The following is a 12,903-nucleotide window of genomic DNA, read 5'->3' as shown; positions in this document are numbered from 1 at the left end:
GGTGTCGCTCCTAACTCTGCATTCTTCTATCAGTCTTCTTGTTGTCTTGTTCAGATAGTTCTATGATTTTTGACAGTGTGTTTCTCTGTTCCAGTTTGCAGAAGACGGTGGTGAAAACAGGAAGTCACCCGGTGGCGACAGCCAAACAGGCAGGAACAGGAAGTGTCTCAGGGTAAGAACTGAGAGCTCAGAGCTGAGGCCTGCGTTGTGTTCTGTGGTTGACGCTGAGAGTGCGCAAGCCTCTGTTTCAGTATGCAAGGCATCAGTTTCACCCCAGCCTTTGGTAGCATGACAACCATGGAAACCTGGGCCACGTGATCGACAAGACACACCCTTCTATCGGGTTTAAATGACAGAAAATGTGCTTCCTTGTAAATCCACTACAAACGCCATATGTCTAATAACTAAATCTATCTATTTTAAGGACATAGGCCTTCAGTTGTGGACACCCAGTTTGTATAATCTCCATATAAAAGCATTGACAATAGAACGAGACACCATGGAGCAGCCACACATTAATACTGGTCTGAGGAGCAGTGGAACTGCCTTCTTTGAAGCGCCATCCAGTACCTTTGCAACTAACATCAGAATCTGACCTCACTACTGCACCGAATGCAGCAAGATCCTCACAGCAGTGTTTCAACATGTAAAGCACACTTGATTTCAGAAGAAACATGAGATCTTTACAACCTTCAGACATATGTTTCAATTCCCAAGCAGTTATTAAGCCTAGTCCTGGTCTAAGCTTAATCCTGGCCTATGATGATTAGAAGTATTTGGGCGATGCATTTGGTAGATACACTATATGGACAAAAGTATTGGGACACAAGTTCATTCATTGTTTCTTACGAAATCATGGGTATTAAAAAGAGTTTCTGTCCAGGAAAGACTTTCTAAAAGATTTTGGTGCATTGCTGTGGGGATTTGATTGCATTCAGTGACAAAAGCATTAGTGAGGTCAGTCCAAAAGTATTGAATGGAGAACATATGCTTTATATCCCTCTAGTCCATGCCCGGCATTAGACATGGTGCCAGTAGGGTCATCTGCTTCTATTCTATTGTTGGTACTTTCTACAAAGACCAGACAAGCTATGTTTGTGTGCACTTGCACATCTGTGTCAGCAACGGGTGCAACTTAAAGTTGCTGAATGCATTCATTAAAAGCAAACAAACATGTGGTCATACGGTGCATCTCTGGGGCTTGTTTAACATTCAGATTGTCTTTGCCTCCCTCTAGTGGTGAATCTACAGACAGCAACAGCTCTGTTAATGGACTTCGCCAGAGATGTGCGGTCAGTATCTCTCTCCTTGTGTCTGTATCTGTCTCTCACTCTTTCTCTCTCAGTCTTTATAAACATCAAAATGGGCAAGAGAGACAATGTTAAAGAAGTTAAACAGAGGTTACTTCTACTACAAATAGATGTCATTCATTTAGTTCTTCATATCTGCTTATTGAATTTATTCTGTATGCTTGTTGCAGAGTGCGGATCAAATGAGCTCCACATATCACGCGGTATCTCTCCAGCGCTCAACAAGCCGAACCGGTAGGAAGTGCTGTACTGTTTCCATACACGTTTTCAGTCAGAGATCATTCACCCTGTTGCTGAGCTTACACTTTCTCTCAGTTCTGATGTTGATAATGTTGTTTTTCTGATATTCTGATATTTCTGTATTTGCTTTCAGATGTGCCCTCCAATAAACCCTGCTCCCCCACCGGCTCTACTCCCAAACCCAACAGCTTTCTCTTCCGTACCTCTTCACGCTGCAACGTCAAGCCTTCCGGTACACTCGCGCATGCACACACATGCACACACACATGCAGCTTAGTTATGAGCAAAATACAGGTGTATTTAAATAAATGTACAGTCAAACATGTGTACCCTATATTCAGTGCAATATGTATTTAGTATCTATAAATAATGTTTACAATTTTAGCTGCTATGCACTACGTCTGTTGCTCTATCTTGGCACTGGGATATGAAAAATTGATTCAGAACTGGGAGTGTTATAATCTGAGATCTTGGTGTCTCACAATATAGCATGAACCTCAACTGAAATATGGTATAATCGCAACAACACACTTATCACTGTTTCTTGTTAGATAAAGATATCGAGGACAGAAAACCGATTTGCTTACAGATTTTATCAAAGCAATTCTGTGAGGTAAAATAGTTCCATTCTATCAGTCACCCCACTGCTAATACAGCATCAGACTGTGCCCTTCAGATCATAATTCCCCAAACATCAAGGTTACAGGCAACTGCCAAAACATTAATCCCATGGCTACACACCCTGCCGCACCCTGCCAAAGCTGTTCAATATAAAGAGATTATTTTTATGTAAGGCTGAACTTTGTAAGTATTCGCCCGCTCTGTCCTCAAATGATCCGTTCTACCTGAAATGGAGCAGCAGATCATGCTCACTCTGATTGGCTGATTTAATGTCGTGTCTCAAGCCACACAGTTTACCATACCTACCTACCTACCTAGCAACACTTCTAATGAGTATTGCTGTTTTAAACCCACAGTGTCTGTGTTTAGTGTACTTGTGTGAAGTTTGGGAAGTGGTGCGAGTAACAGCGTGAACTCTCCAGCATTAAGTCTTGATTAATAGTATCAGGCTGGTCATTAAAAGCTTCATCTTCCAAATTTAAACCGAGTCAAATGTTTCAAAGCCAATCGATTTTATGAAGTAATTATAATGTCTTTGCTTTATGGATGGTGTTTTTGTCTTGTAAATGCTGGCGTCAGTGCTTGGTTACGTGTGTATATGGCGGAGTAATAATTGAAGAGCCATTACTTTGAAGAGTGCCGTTACTAGGCAATATTGAACATCTAGAGTGTCTCTTAACCAATCAGATTGCAGGCTTTGTACTCATTGTGCTATCATTCTTGTTCTACCAGTGTCCATCTTCGCATGCATTTCTTTGTTATTTGTTCATTAGTGTAAAATTATTCTAAGACTATTGATGTTTATGTATATTCTGTGTGTGTGTGTGTGCGTGGGTGTGTTTTTTTGTCTTAGGCTCAGTGCAGTGTTTGGCTGAGTCAGGTCGAAGTGAGTCTCGCTCTATGCTCAAATCACCACGAGAGGAGAAAGCAGAGGTATCTCAATTACGCAAGGTAAAGATCACTTCAGTGAGATCTCCTCATAACTCTACATTTTTCCTACCTTCCTGCTGTATCTGTCCTACTGACAGGCTGAGTTAGCAGCACCTCTCCCATTCACACTAACTTTTACTTTGTAGGAGTTTTTATTATAAAGCCTCTACAGCACAGTCATTGCGTAGTGATTAATTGGCAGATTATTTGATTAGTTGTCACAATAAATAGAAGATTAATGGATTATATGTCCATGTTTGTGGACACCCCTTCTAATGAATGCATTAAGCTACTTTAAGTTGCACCCATTGCTGACATAGATGCACACACACAGCTTGTCTAGTGCCAATAGGAATAGGACTCTTTGGAGCAGATAAACATGATTCTACTGGCACCATGCCAGAGGGCTAGAGAGGTGTAACGAACCCAAACATTGAGCTGTGGAGCTGTGCGACTGTGCTCTCTGGAATGATTGTGCTCCATTTAATACTTTCGGTAGGTATGAGTTGGGGATGAGGTGGGGTGGAGATCATCCAGCAATTCTCCAGAATCTAATAGAAAGCCTTCCCTGCACAGTAGAGACAGTTACTCCGACAAAAGCAGGATTATCTCTTTTAATACCCTTCATTTCAAAAGAAACAATGAATCAGCAGGTGTCCCAAAACTTTTGTCCATATAGTGTACATGCATATTCTCAGCTAACTGGGTCTGTCTGTCTCTCTCTCTCTCGCTCTCTTAGTCTCTAGAGTCTCGTCTGAAGATTACTCTTCCTGAAGACCTAGGAGAAGCTTTGTCTAACGGCACAGTCCTCTGCCAGCTTGCCAATCACGTACGCCCTCGATCTGTGTCAATCATTCACATTCCTTCCCCAGCAGTGGTGAGTTTACAGCAACTGAAATCTCTCTCTTTACACCTTACCATTGCGTTGTTAATGGATTGTCCAGTAACTACTGTAAAACTGTGTTGATGTGTAAAGATGCAGCTGGGCTGCTTTTGGAATGCAGTGATTGTGATCAGGTGTAATCACAATTTTGCAGGTTTTCTTTATGTTCATGTTCTGCTTCAGTGTAAATAGTTCCTCCAGTAGCTTTTCTTTATTCAGTGTATTTTTAAAAGGAACTAAATCATATCAAAGTACTTTTTTCCCCCTCCTCTCCTCCCAGCCTAAATTGAGCGCTGCCAAGTGTCGTCTCAATGTTGAAAACTTCATTGCTGCCTGCCGCAAGTTGGGTGTTCCCGAGGTAAGAGAACTTCCCGTCTTCCTGCCCGGCTCTGACTGTCTGAATTCGTGTCACTTTGCTGTGTTGTGCTTAGTGTGGCTTGTTAATAAGAGGCTCGTAGCGTTTGCATTTTTGCACTCATTGTCTTTGATGCGTTGTGCTTTACGCTCATTCAACCCTTGTTGCTCTTCCTCTTTCTCTGCTTCTTCATGACTTTATCCTCCATTTCGCCAAACCATCCCATCTTCTTCACACTCTCTTTTTCTCTTTCACTTCTATCTTCCCCAACTTTCTTTCACAACTCCTTCTTTTCTTGCTTTTTCATTTTTCTCTATTTTTATGTTTCTGATTCGCTCATTCTGTTTCTTTTTACGCTCTTTCGACCCTTGTTGCTCCTTCTCTCTGCCATCTCCTTTACAATCCTCCCTCTTCCTCTTCCTCACCCCCCGCCCTCACTTTCTCTTTTCCAACATTCTCATTTTCTTTTTCTTTTGTCTCTTTTTTTTTCTCTTCGTTTCTTATTCTGTTCTTCTTGTTCTCTCTCTTATTTCTTTGTTCTGTTTGTGTGTCCCCCCCTCATTTCTCGTTTCTTTGTCGAATATCTCTTTCTCTTTTTTTCCATCCGTCTTTCTCTGTTTTTTTCCTTTCTGTCTCTATTTCTCTCTCTTTTTTTCTCTGCCCCAACCCCTCTCTCTCGCTCTTTTAGGCGGAGGTGTGTTTAGCATCTGATGTCCTATGCAGTAAGCTGCGCGCAGTGCAGCGCTGTGTGGAGGCTCTGTTGGCGATAGGAGGAGGAGGAGAGGAGGAGCTGAAGGAGAAGAACGCCGCGCTCTCTCCCCCTCTCTCTCCCTTCTCCATCGTTCCCACCGGCTTCCTGCTCTTCTACTGCCTCGCCATGGCCCTGCTCTACCTGCTCTACCACCACCTAACTGCATAGACTGCGTGTTTTGTGTGTGTGGGTGCGTGCGTGCGCAAGTGTGTGCCTACACAAGAGTATGCATCAGGTCCTATGTCCTAACCAGTGTGTGTTGCGTTCACACATATTAGCAAAGCTTCCCAGCAGTGCACTTCCACAGAGTTGGCATGGACTGATAGGCGAGGCATATTGCTGCTCACTGCAGGACAGAGTAGGATGGAGATGCAAATCTAAATGCACTGCCATCCAAACAGCCTGGCAATGGCACAGTGTGCACACTTAAAGCCAATACTGTACTGTTACACTCTATAAACTGCAGTGCTTCGGCGCGCAATACGCAGTGACTGATCCATACTGTCTCTGTCTTACTAGAGTTGTGTATATAAAAAATGGAGAATACAGTTACAGAACCTGCTGCAGAGTGACTATTCATGTTATACTCTTAAAAATAATGGTGCCAGAAAGGGTTCTTCGGAGCATGAAATAGAAGAGCCACGTTTCAACAAAGGACTTTATAGTACTATGCCAACACCTGTGAGAGCATCAAAGTAACTACCGCAAAAGTGTAAAAACAGCCAATTTTAAAACCACCGTTTCTCTTATGTAGCGCGAAAAGGCTCATGTACATGTCTCCGCCCATCTAGCCTACCAAAGTTTATTTTAGCCCCACCCACTCACAGGCACAATTCAGAGCGGCCAGTCAGAGCAGAACTCCTGTATCTTATATCCGTCACGGTAACAAAAACAGCCTGTTTAACTCTGAAGAAGCAAGGTTGGAAAATCGGCTCTACGGCACTCGTACTGATGTCCCCTGTTCTATAACTATATAACTTTTCCTAGAAACTCAACCATGGAACCAAGGATCCTTGACTGTTAAGAGTGTATAGAACCTTGTATATATGTAGAAGGTCTTTTAAAAAGTTTACACATCCTGCACATGTATAAATAGTTCATAAACCTTTGACAGTAAAGGGTCCTTGATGGTTCTTCACTTGGATGCATGTTTCTAGGTAAACCTTTCATAGGTGTAGAATAGGGGTCTTTAATTCCCGTCCTGTAGGGCTGATAACCAGTACAGCTTGAAGCTTTCTCTGCTCAAACACACATGCCAAACCTGTGACTTAACTAAAGAGTGAAATTACATATGTATGAGCTGGGAAATTACCAAATTACCTGCTCTGGACTCTGAGTCTGCATTGAGGTTCTTTACACATTTAAAAGGTTTGTCACACATTTTCGGTTATTAAAAAGTTCTAAAATGAATAAAGTGGTTTTACAGTATCACTCCTAAGAGCACCTTTTCAGCACCTTCATTTTTAAGAATGAAGTTCACAGACTTTCTGGGATCCCATTCTAGTTTTAAAGACACTAAAAGCACCAACAGAACCATCCAGTAAACACACAGTTTATCGGGTCGGGGTGAACTTTATAGGTATATCAAATCTGAGAATGAGCGCTCACTTTTAAAACAATGTCTTGTTCTTAGTGTCCAGTTCCCAAAGGGCTTCTCCACCGCTTTGCCTTAGCGTACAACACAGTGACTCTTTCAGGATGGCGTGGTATTTTGTACGTGTCCCTAGGAAAGAGTATCTTTTATAAAGGCTGCTTTTGCTGTCTCAGCCCCTGTAATATACTGGCGCAGATAGTAAAACCTCCGCACATCTTGTTTAAAGGGCTTTAAAGTTTCAGCCACTTTCTCCTCTCAGTTCTCGCAAATGTAAGTGCCTCCAACGTCTGACTAAAACCAACGTCTTTTACGAGCTGTCCACTCCAGGCTACCTGGGCCCATTCCCTGTTAATGCAATAGCCATACGTCTTTTTAGAGCAATGTGTACATAGTTATTAAAGACGGAGTTCCGACTGATTCCCACTTTCTTCAAATCTGGCTGGGGTTTAGAGACTGGACTGAAATGTTAGCGGTTCTTTCCATTGTTGTCCTTTTGACTGTGACCACAAGGGGGCAGTGGTGTTGTACAACTGCACTCGAAGCTATCTCTATGTCTTATGGTACAGAATTAATGTTTCAAAGCTGTGTTACGTTGTGTTTTCTTTTCGTATGTATGTTCCTGCCAGCTTATTGTTACATGTTACTAATTAAGTTATTGTTTATTTATTTATGCATTCCTGTGTTGAGCAGCAGTATAGGGTGAAACATGGCCTCACAGCATGGATTCTGAGTAGCGCAAGAGTATCTCTCAACTATTGGAGGTGTAGAGACCAAATGTGAGGCTCTTAACACTTAATTAAACATTACTACGTTGAGAGAGCTGCTTGTTGTGGTTTGGAAATAAATGATTGAAATTCACTGAGCATCTCAGAGTGCTGGTCCAGTACATTGAGGACTTGTAGAGTATGTTAGATATGCATATATAATATGGGCCAGGCACCATGGAATTTAATAAAACGTGCAAATTGCTTCTTCAAATTGATCTCTGTTGAAATTACACTCCACTAAAACCTTGGTAAGCTTCCTTGGCCGCATTCTAAATGTGTCAGTAGTGTTGTTTTTAGGCTGGTAATGTGTTGTGAGCGCCCATGTTCCCCCAGTACTGTATGCTGCTGTTGCTTTTGTGTTCCCTGCATACTTAATGTGATTTAGCAGCTTTGCAGACAGTTGACTAACGAGCAGACGCTCATCTGGAGGGAGTGATAAGGGCACATAGGAGAGGAGAGAAAGAGCGTGCGAAAGGCAAGGACAAACAGAAGGGGGGTTGAAAGGATGGGGATGTGAGAGGAGGAACCGAGTGTTTAGAAATGGGTTAATTTTCACTTATCCAAATTATTGCCGAATCCTTTTCACCGAGGTGTTTTCCCTCGTACACGCATTTTAAAGGAGTTTGTTGAAACACGCAAGATGTGTAATACGGATGCAAAATATTTATGGAGCATTCAGCAGATCATGCTGTAAAGTATCAGCTCAAATGGCACATTTACAGCGTAAAGAAAGGAAATTACTTGAAGAGCTCGTCTCAGCAGTCAATTAGCTACTATAGGTGAACTGCGCTAGCCGTTCATGATAGGGAATTTTGCATTAGTACGCCACATATCATCCATGTCATGCAAAAACCTTGTATCTTCAAAACAGCAAGTCGGTGTAAAAGGAATTTGATTCATTTAGAAGTCATTTTGGAGCTTTTCAATTGGTCCATTCATCATGACATGTTGAAAAATGGGAAAAATGCAAATAAGAAAACAGAAAAATTATACAAGGGTTTTTTGTGTGACAGTGACTATATGCTAATGGGATACATGTGGTGAAGAATTGGCGGCAGATGTGGTCCACTTCGTCTTTGTTTCTGTCACCTACTTTACATGCACAGGGCCAGTTATTGTTGAAATGAGCTTTTCAATAATGTTTCACCCAAAACTTCGTCTAATGTAGTGTAGCGAATGCGCCAAACTCACTGGTTTAGAGTTGAATTTCCATCTTAAAGGAAACTGTTAAAAACAAGATGATGTATTTTGTAATATTTATATCCTGCTTATGTATTTAATGAACTTAATTCTAAGTTTATATAGATTAAGATTTTTTTTGTTTTTGTTGTAAAGAAATTATTAAAAAAGCAGAAAAGATTGTATTTGTGTGTGCTGCTTCCAGTGTGCATTCTGTTGTGTTATTTCTGCAACTTTGTTCGTTCCAGCCTCTCTCTGCCCTTTCTCTCAAGCCAACAGTCCTTCCCTCAGGTTTCTGTCAATAGCTTTTTAAGTCTGTTGCCGCCGTTTCTTTACAGTGAAGGTAAGTGTTTAACTCATCCGTAATGTCTGAAATGACTGGCTTAAAGAAGCAAGCTGCATGAGTTTGAATCTTATTATAACATGTTCAAAGATCTTCAGCTTCTGAGCCCCGAGTGGTGTTTTTTCTTTTTTTCTCCTTTCACACTGCACAGATGCATGGCTCTTAGTTTAAAGAGCTCAGGTGGCTATATCTCCATGTAGAAATCCCCACTGGAAATTCAGTGGAGCTGTTTTGTGTGCATGCTCTTGGTGTTGCTTTGCTAGTCCTCCCTTCACTAATCTTGTGACTGAATAAAGTGACTCATTTCCAGTAATGGGAACCTGGGCTGCACCAAGGCTGTGTTCACACAGTACACAAAAGTAGCATCTGAAGCAGAGCGCCGTCATCAGCAGCGCATTTCATTATTGAGTTAATCTGCGGTTTGTTTTGCTGTTCAGTTTCTGCCAATTCCCACCCACTAGCTAGGACTCCCCCATCACACACTGTGCTCCTTCCAAGACGTGAAGCGCCACCCCATCTTTTCCCACTACCGCAATGTCACCGGATAGCTCAAAACACTTGGAGAATACGAACTGCCAATTCTGATACATCAGCTAATCGACATCCATGCTGGCTCGCATACGCAAGAGATGAGCCAGAGTGATGGTGGGAGGAGATGGAGGGTCCAATTATTCTGTCTCAGACTCCAGACATAGTCTTGCCACAGCCTGCACAACTTGCAACCTCCTGATGATGAGGCCAGCGCTTAGACTGTTGAGCCACTCAGGAGCCTTAGTCTTCGCATTGTGAAATGGAATTCCAGAGTGATGTTGAGGGTGCAACAGTCTTCTACAGTGCACTCATCGCTTCATTAGCTGAATGGAGACCATAGTATATTTTGAGTCTCCTGGAAGAATGTTACATTAACTGAAGTCACAGAACCTCTGAAAATGACTCTGAAAATGTCTGAGAGCTGGTTGTATTATACGCAGTATTTTCAACATTTGGCATCCATACAGTTGCTGATAATAAAGCAATGTCGGATTCATTTAAATAGCTATGTTTGTGCAGCCTGTGGATTTTAACATGGGTTTATGATATGAAACCGTCATAATTAATTTATTGATGCTTAAACTAAAGATGTTTCTGCTCCAGCTTTACTGGCTGCAATTTTTTTAAATTGTGAAAATGTCTAGTACTGCAACTTCAGGCGTTTTTACATCTGAACTATTTGGTGCAGTTATCCGATCTGACTGGTTCTTTTTCACCCTTGGTGCGATTCGTTTGGGCAGGTGTGAATACAGTAATCACACTTTGATGTGGACCAATGTAACCGCACCCAGACGCTCACCTTCATCCAGGTGTGCTTTAGTAGCTATATTGCCCAGGTAATTACTACTGCCGTGAACAAAGGACATCCCTGCCATTGCTCCATGTGAAATTGCACAGAAAAAAATGCACTAGTCTAAAACACAGGACCTTCTTCCTGTATTTACTTTCTTGCTCCCGTCCCAGACAGGCCCAACCAATAAGCAGAGAGAACGTTCCCACGTGTTTTTTATGACACATTTTTGGTTGTATGGATTTTTCCTATTCCTGTGTGAAACCAAACCAATGGGAAAATTAAACTCTTTAACTGATTCGGACTAGAGTACATGAACGACCGGTGTGAAAATGCCCTTAGTAGATAATTATGGCTGGAAATTAACCATGTAATCCCGAATCCCATCAACCATTCAAGTATGTCTCGAAGTGAAGCACATGTTTTGATATTACAAGGCCGCCTTTAGTAACTTAACAGCCTAGAAATGTATCCTACTATGGTTACAGAGCTTTGAGACACAAACATACAAAGAAGCCAGTGGTCAAGCGGTCAGAGCACTGCAAATGACAATGGATGCAGATCATTACTGAGCTCTTTTGCAACAGTGAGTGAAAAGTCAAGGATTTTCACCTAGAAATGAGAGTCAGTTACTGAGAAGGGCAGGATCGTGTAGGATTGTGGCTGAGAAAAACTATACTTAGTGAGAAGTGGGTATACAGCAGAGCTACCAACTCTCATCCATTGGCTAAGACACTTACACGGCTGGCTCTAATCTCATGCTCTCACGCCACACTTGCCATTTCTCTCACATTTTTAGCAACCCCCTGTTACCATCCAAAATGACCTCTAGACATTTTTATACAGCTGCTGGTCTGGATTTCACTGATTAAACACATTCTGGACCAGCAATGGCAGCCTTCTGAAGCAATACCTCACCCTAACCCCACCATGGGCAGCCAGCCAACTGCATGATAGACAGAAGTTACCACCCCCACCCCTCTGCTCAGTCCATTCAGGGCTGGACCAACCTGAATCTTCCTTCAAGAAGGTTGTAAATGTTGGCAGCCCTGCATTAAGTGGATAGCACATGTAGCGCCTCTTCAACTTCCAGTTTTCTAGGTCCTTTAAATCTGTGTTGAACATTCGCACTCCAATAATTTGAACCATTTTAAGCTGCATTATGATATGTTTTAGCCTCAGTATGTAAAATCTGTATTCCATGCATTTAGACCTCATTAAACAAACAATCTGAATTCAAGTGCTTCGGGAAATTGAATTTGGGCTGCCTGTGTGAACACAGCCATACACACAATTGAGCTGAATGAGCAGGGGAAAAGAACTCTGTAGTGTGCTGCTACTGCCAATGATAAACAAATCCCTCTCAATGCAAAGCCATGCCGATGTCTTCTTCTGCACAGTCGTGTGTATATGCATCTTCATATGGATTAGCCTGGCTCCCTCATCACAGGAGCCTGTTGCATGTTTTTGCAGTAATCTCATGTGTGCTGTGTCCTCCAAACCCCAACAGGACTCTCTGTGTCCAACTCAGCTGATCATAGAGGAAGAAGGTCTGAGCCGCGTCGCGACCACCGTCCAGTCCCTGCTGGAGCTGCCGCTGTCCACCCCCCGCCGCTCCTCCCGCCAGGAGCTTGGAGGCCTTGTCATGCACTGTTCCTCTCAAAACACCAATAACTCATAGCAATGAACAAAAGCACACAACAACTCCCCAGACATCTAATACCTTTTTATCTGTCTAAGGGAAGCGGCTAATGATGATCAGGCTTCCAAATATTTCCATTACAAGTCCATGTACAGATTTTTGGATGTATAGTTCACTTTGTGCGATTTGTCGACTTGGCCGACTACAAGTATTGAACAAAGAAAATGATTAAACGTAATTGTGAACCTGACAAATTGAGTCCCCTTTTTTTCCCTCCATCCAAATAATGGCCCCACTTCAAGATGATGTATGCATGCAAAATATTTACTTGACACACTAGTGAACCTCATTGCTGAGGTAGTCTTGCTATAATCGTTTTGTTGGTACTTGTTTATAATTGAAAATTAATTATGTCTGTAATCTAGGGTCTATTACAATGCAAAGTTAATTGGTTTTCCACAGGTAATTACTCTTGCATAGGAGTGGTAGTGGCAGTCTTTAGATAAGCCAAAAGTCATTAGCGTGCTATGATAAGCTAATGCAAGCTCATGAACACCAGAAATGACATGTCGATAAAACACTAGGTAAGCACTGAGCTTATATACAATGAAGCCTGTAAGTATATGGACAGTAATGCTGTTTTTCCGTTGTTGCGTTTGTTGTGTTCCAAAATATTGGTCAATGTGCAGAATGCCAGCTTTAATTTAAGGATGATTACAACTATATAGGAGGACAAAACAGTAATCACAGGCCTTGTTATACATAATGCCCCATTTCAAAGAATTACAATTAACTTGGCATTTGGGTGCTCAGTGATTTCTTGGCAAGCTGTGGGTGGTAGCATCAATAAGCTATCAAAAGGTCTAGGACTGATTCTAAGTGTGGCATTTGCCTCTGGAGTGTGATGATGTTGGTGCTTGACATGAGGCAAGTGTCATTAAAGCAGGGCATATGAGCCTGACAATGA

General features: G+C 42.0%; 1 protein-coding gene across 2 annotated transcripts in view; it reads left to right on the top strand.

Moving 5' to 3' along the window:
- The window catches only part of lrch4 (leucine-rich repeats and calponin homology (CH) domain containing 4), a 42,381-nt gene extending 30,191 nt beyond the window's left edge, over positions 1–12,190 (top strand). Inside the window, exons 11-18 of one of the 2 annotated variants that reach the window (XM_072687595.1) lie at positions 95–172; positions 1,238–1,292; positions 1,481–1,544; positions 1,684–1,782; positions 3,025–3,122; positions 3,841–3,978; positions 4,265–4,342; positions 11,805–12,190. In XM_072687595.1, the coding sequence (XP_072543696.1) occupies positions 95–172; positions 1,238–1,292; positions 1,481–1,544; positions 1,684–1,782; positions 3,025–3,122; positions 3,841–3,978; positions 4,265–4,342; positions 11,805–11,975 (781 nt within the window). In that variant the 3' untranslated portion in view covers positions 11,976–12,190. Of the gene's footprint in view, positions 1–94; positions 173–1,237; positions 1,293–1,480; positions 1,545–1,683; positions 1,783–3,024; positions 3,123–3,840; positions 3,979–4,264; positions 4,343–5,027 lie in introns of both variants that reach the window. The other variant, XM_072687594.1, reaches the window with a different exon arrangement.
- Positions 12,191–12,903: the final 713 nt, after the last annotated feature.

The sequence above is a fragment of the Salminus brasiliensis genome, chromosome 9, assembly GCF_030463535.1.
Source record: "Salminus brasiliensis chromosome 9, fSalBra1.hap2, whole genome shotgun sequence".
NCBI classification, from domain to species: domain Eukaryota; kingdom Metazoa; phylum Chordata; class Actinopteri; order Characiformes; family Bryconidae; genus Salminus; species Salminus brasiliensis.
This window is presented reverse-complemented; position numbering and strand designations above follow the sequence as displayed.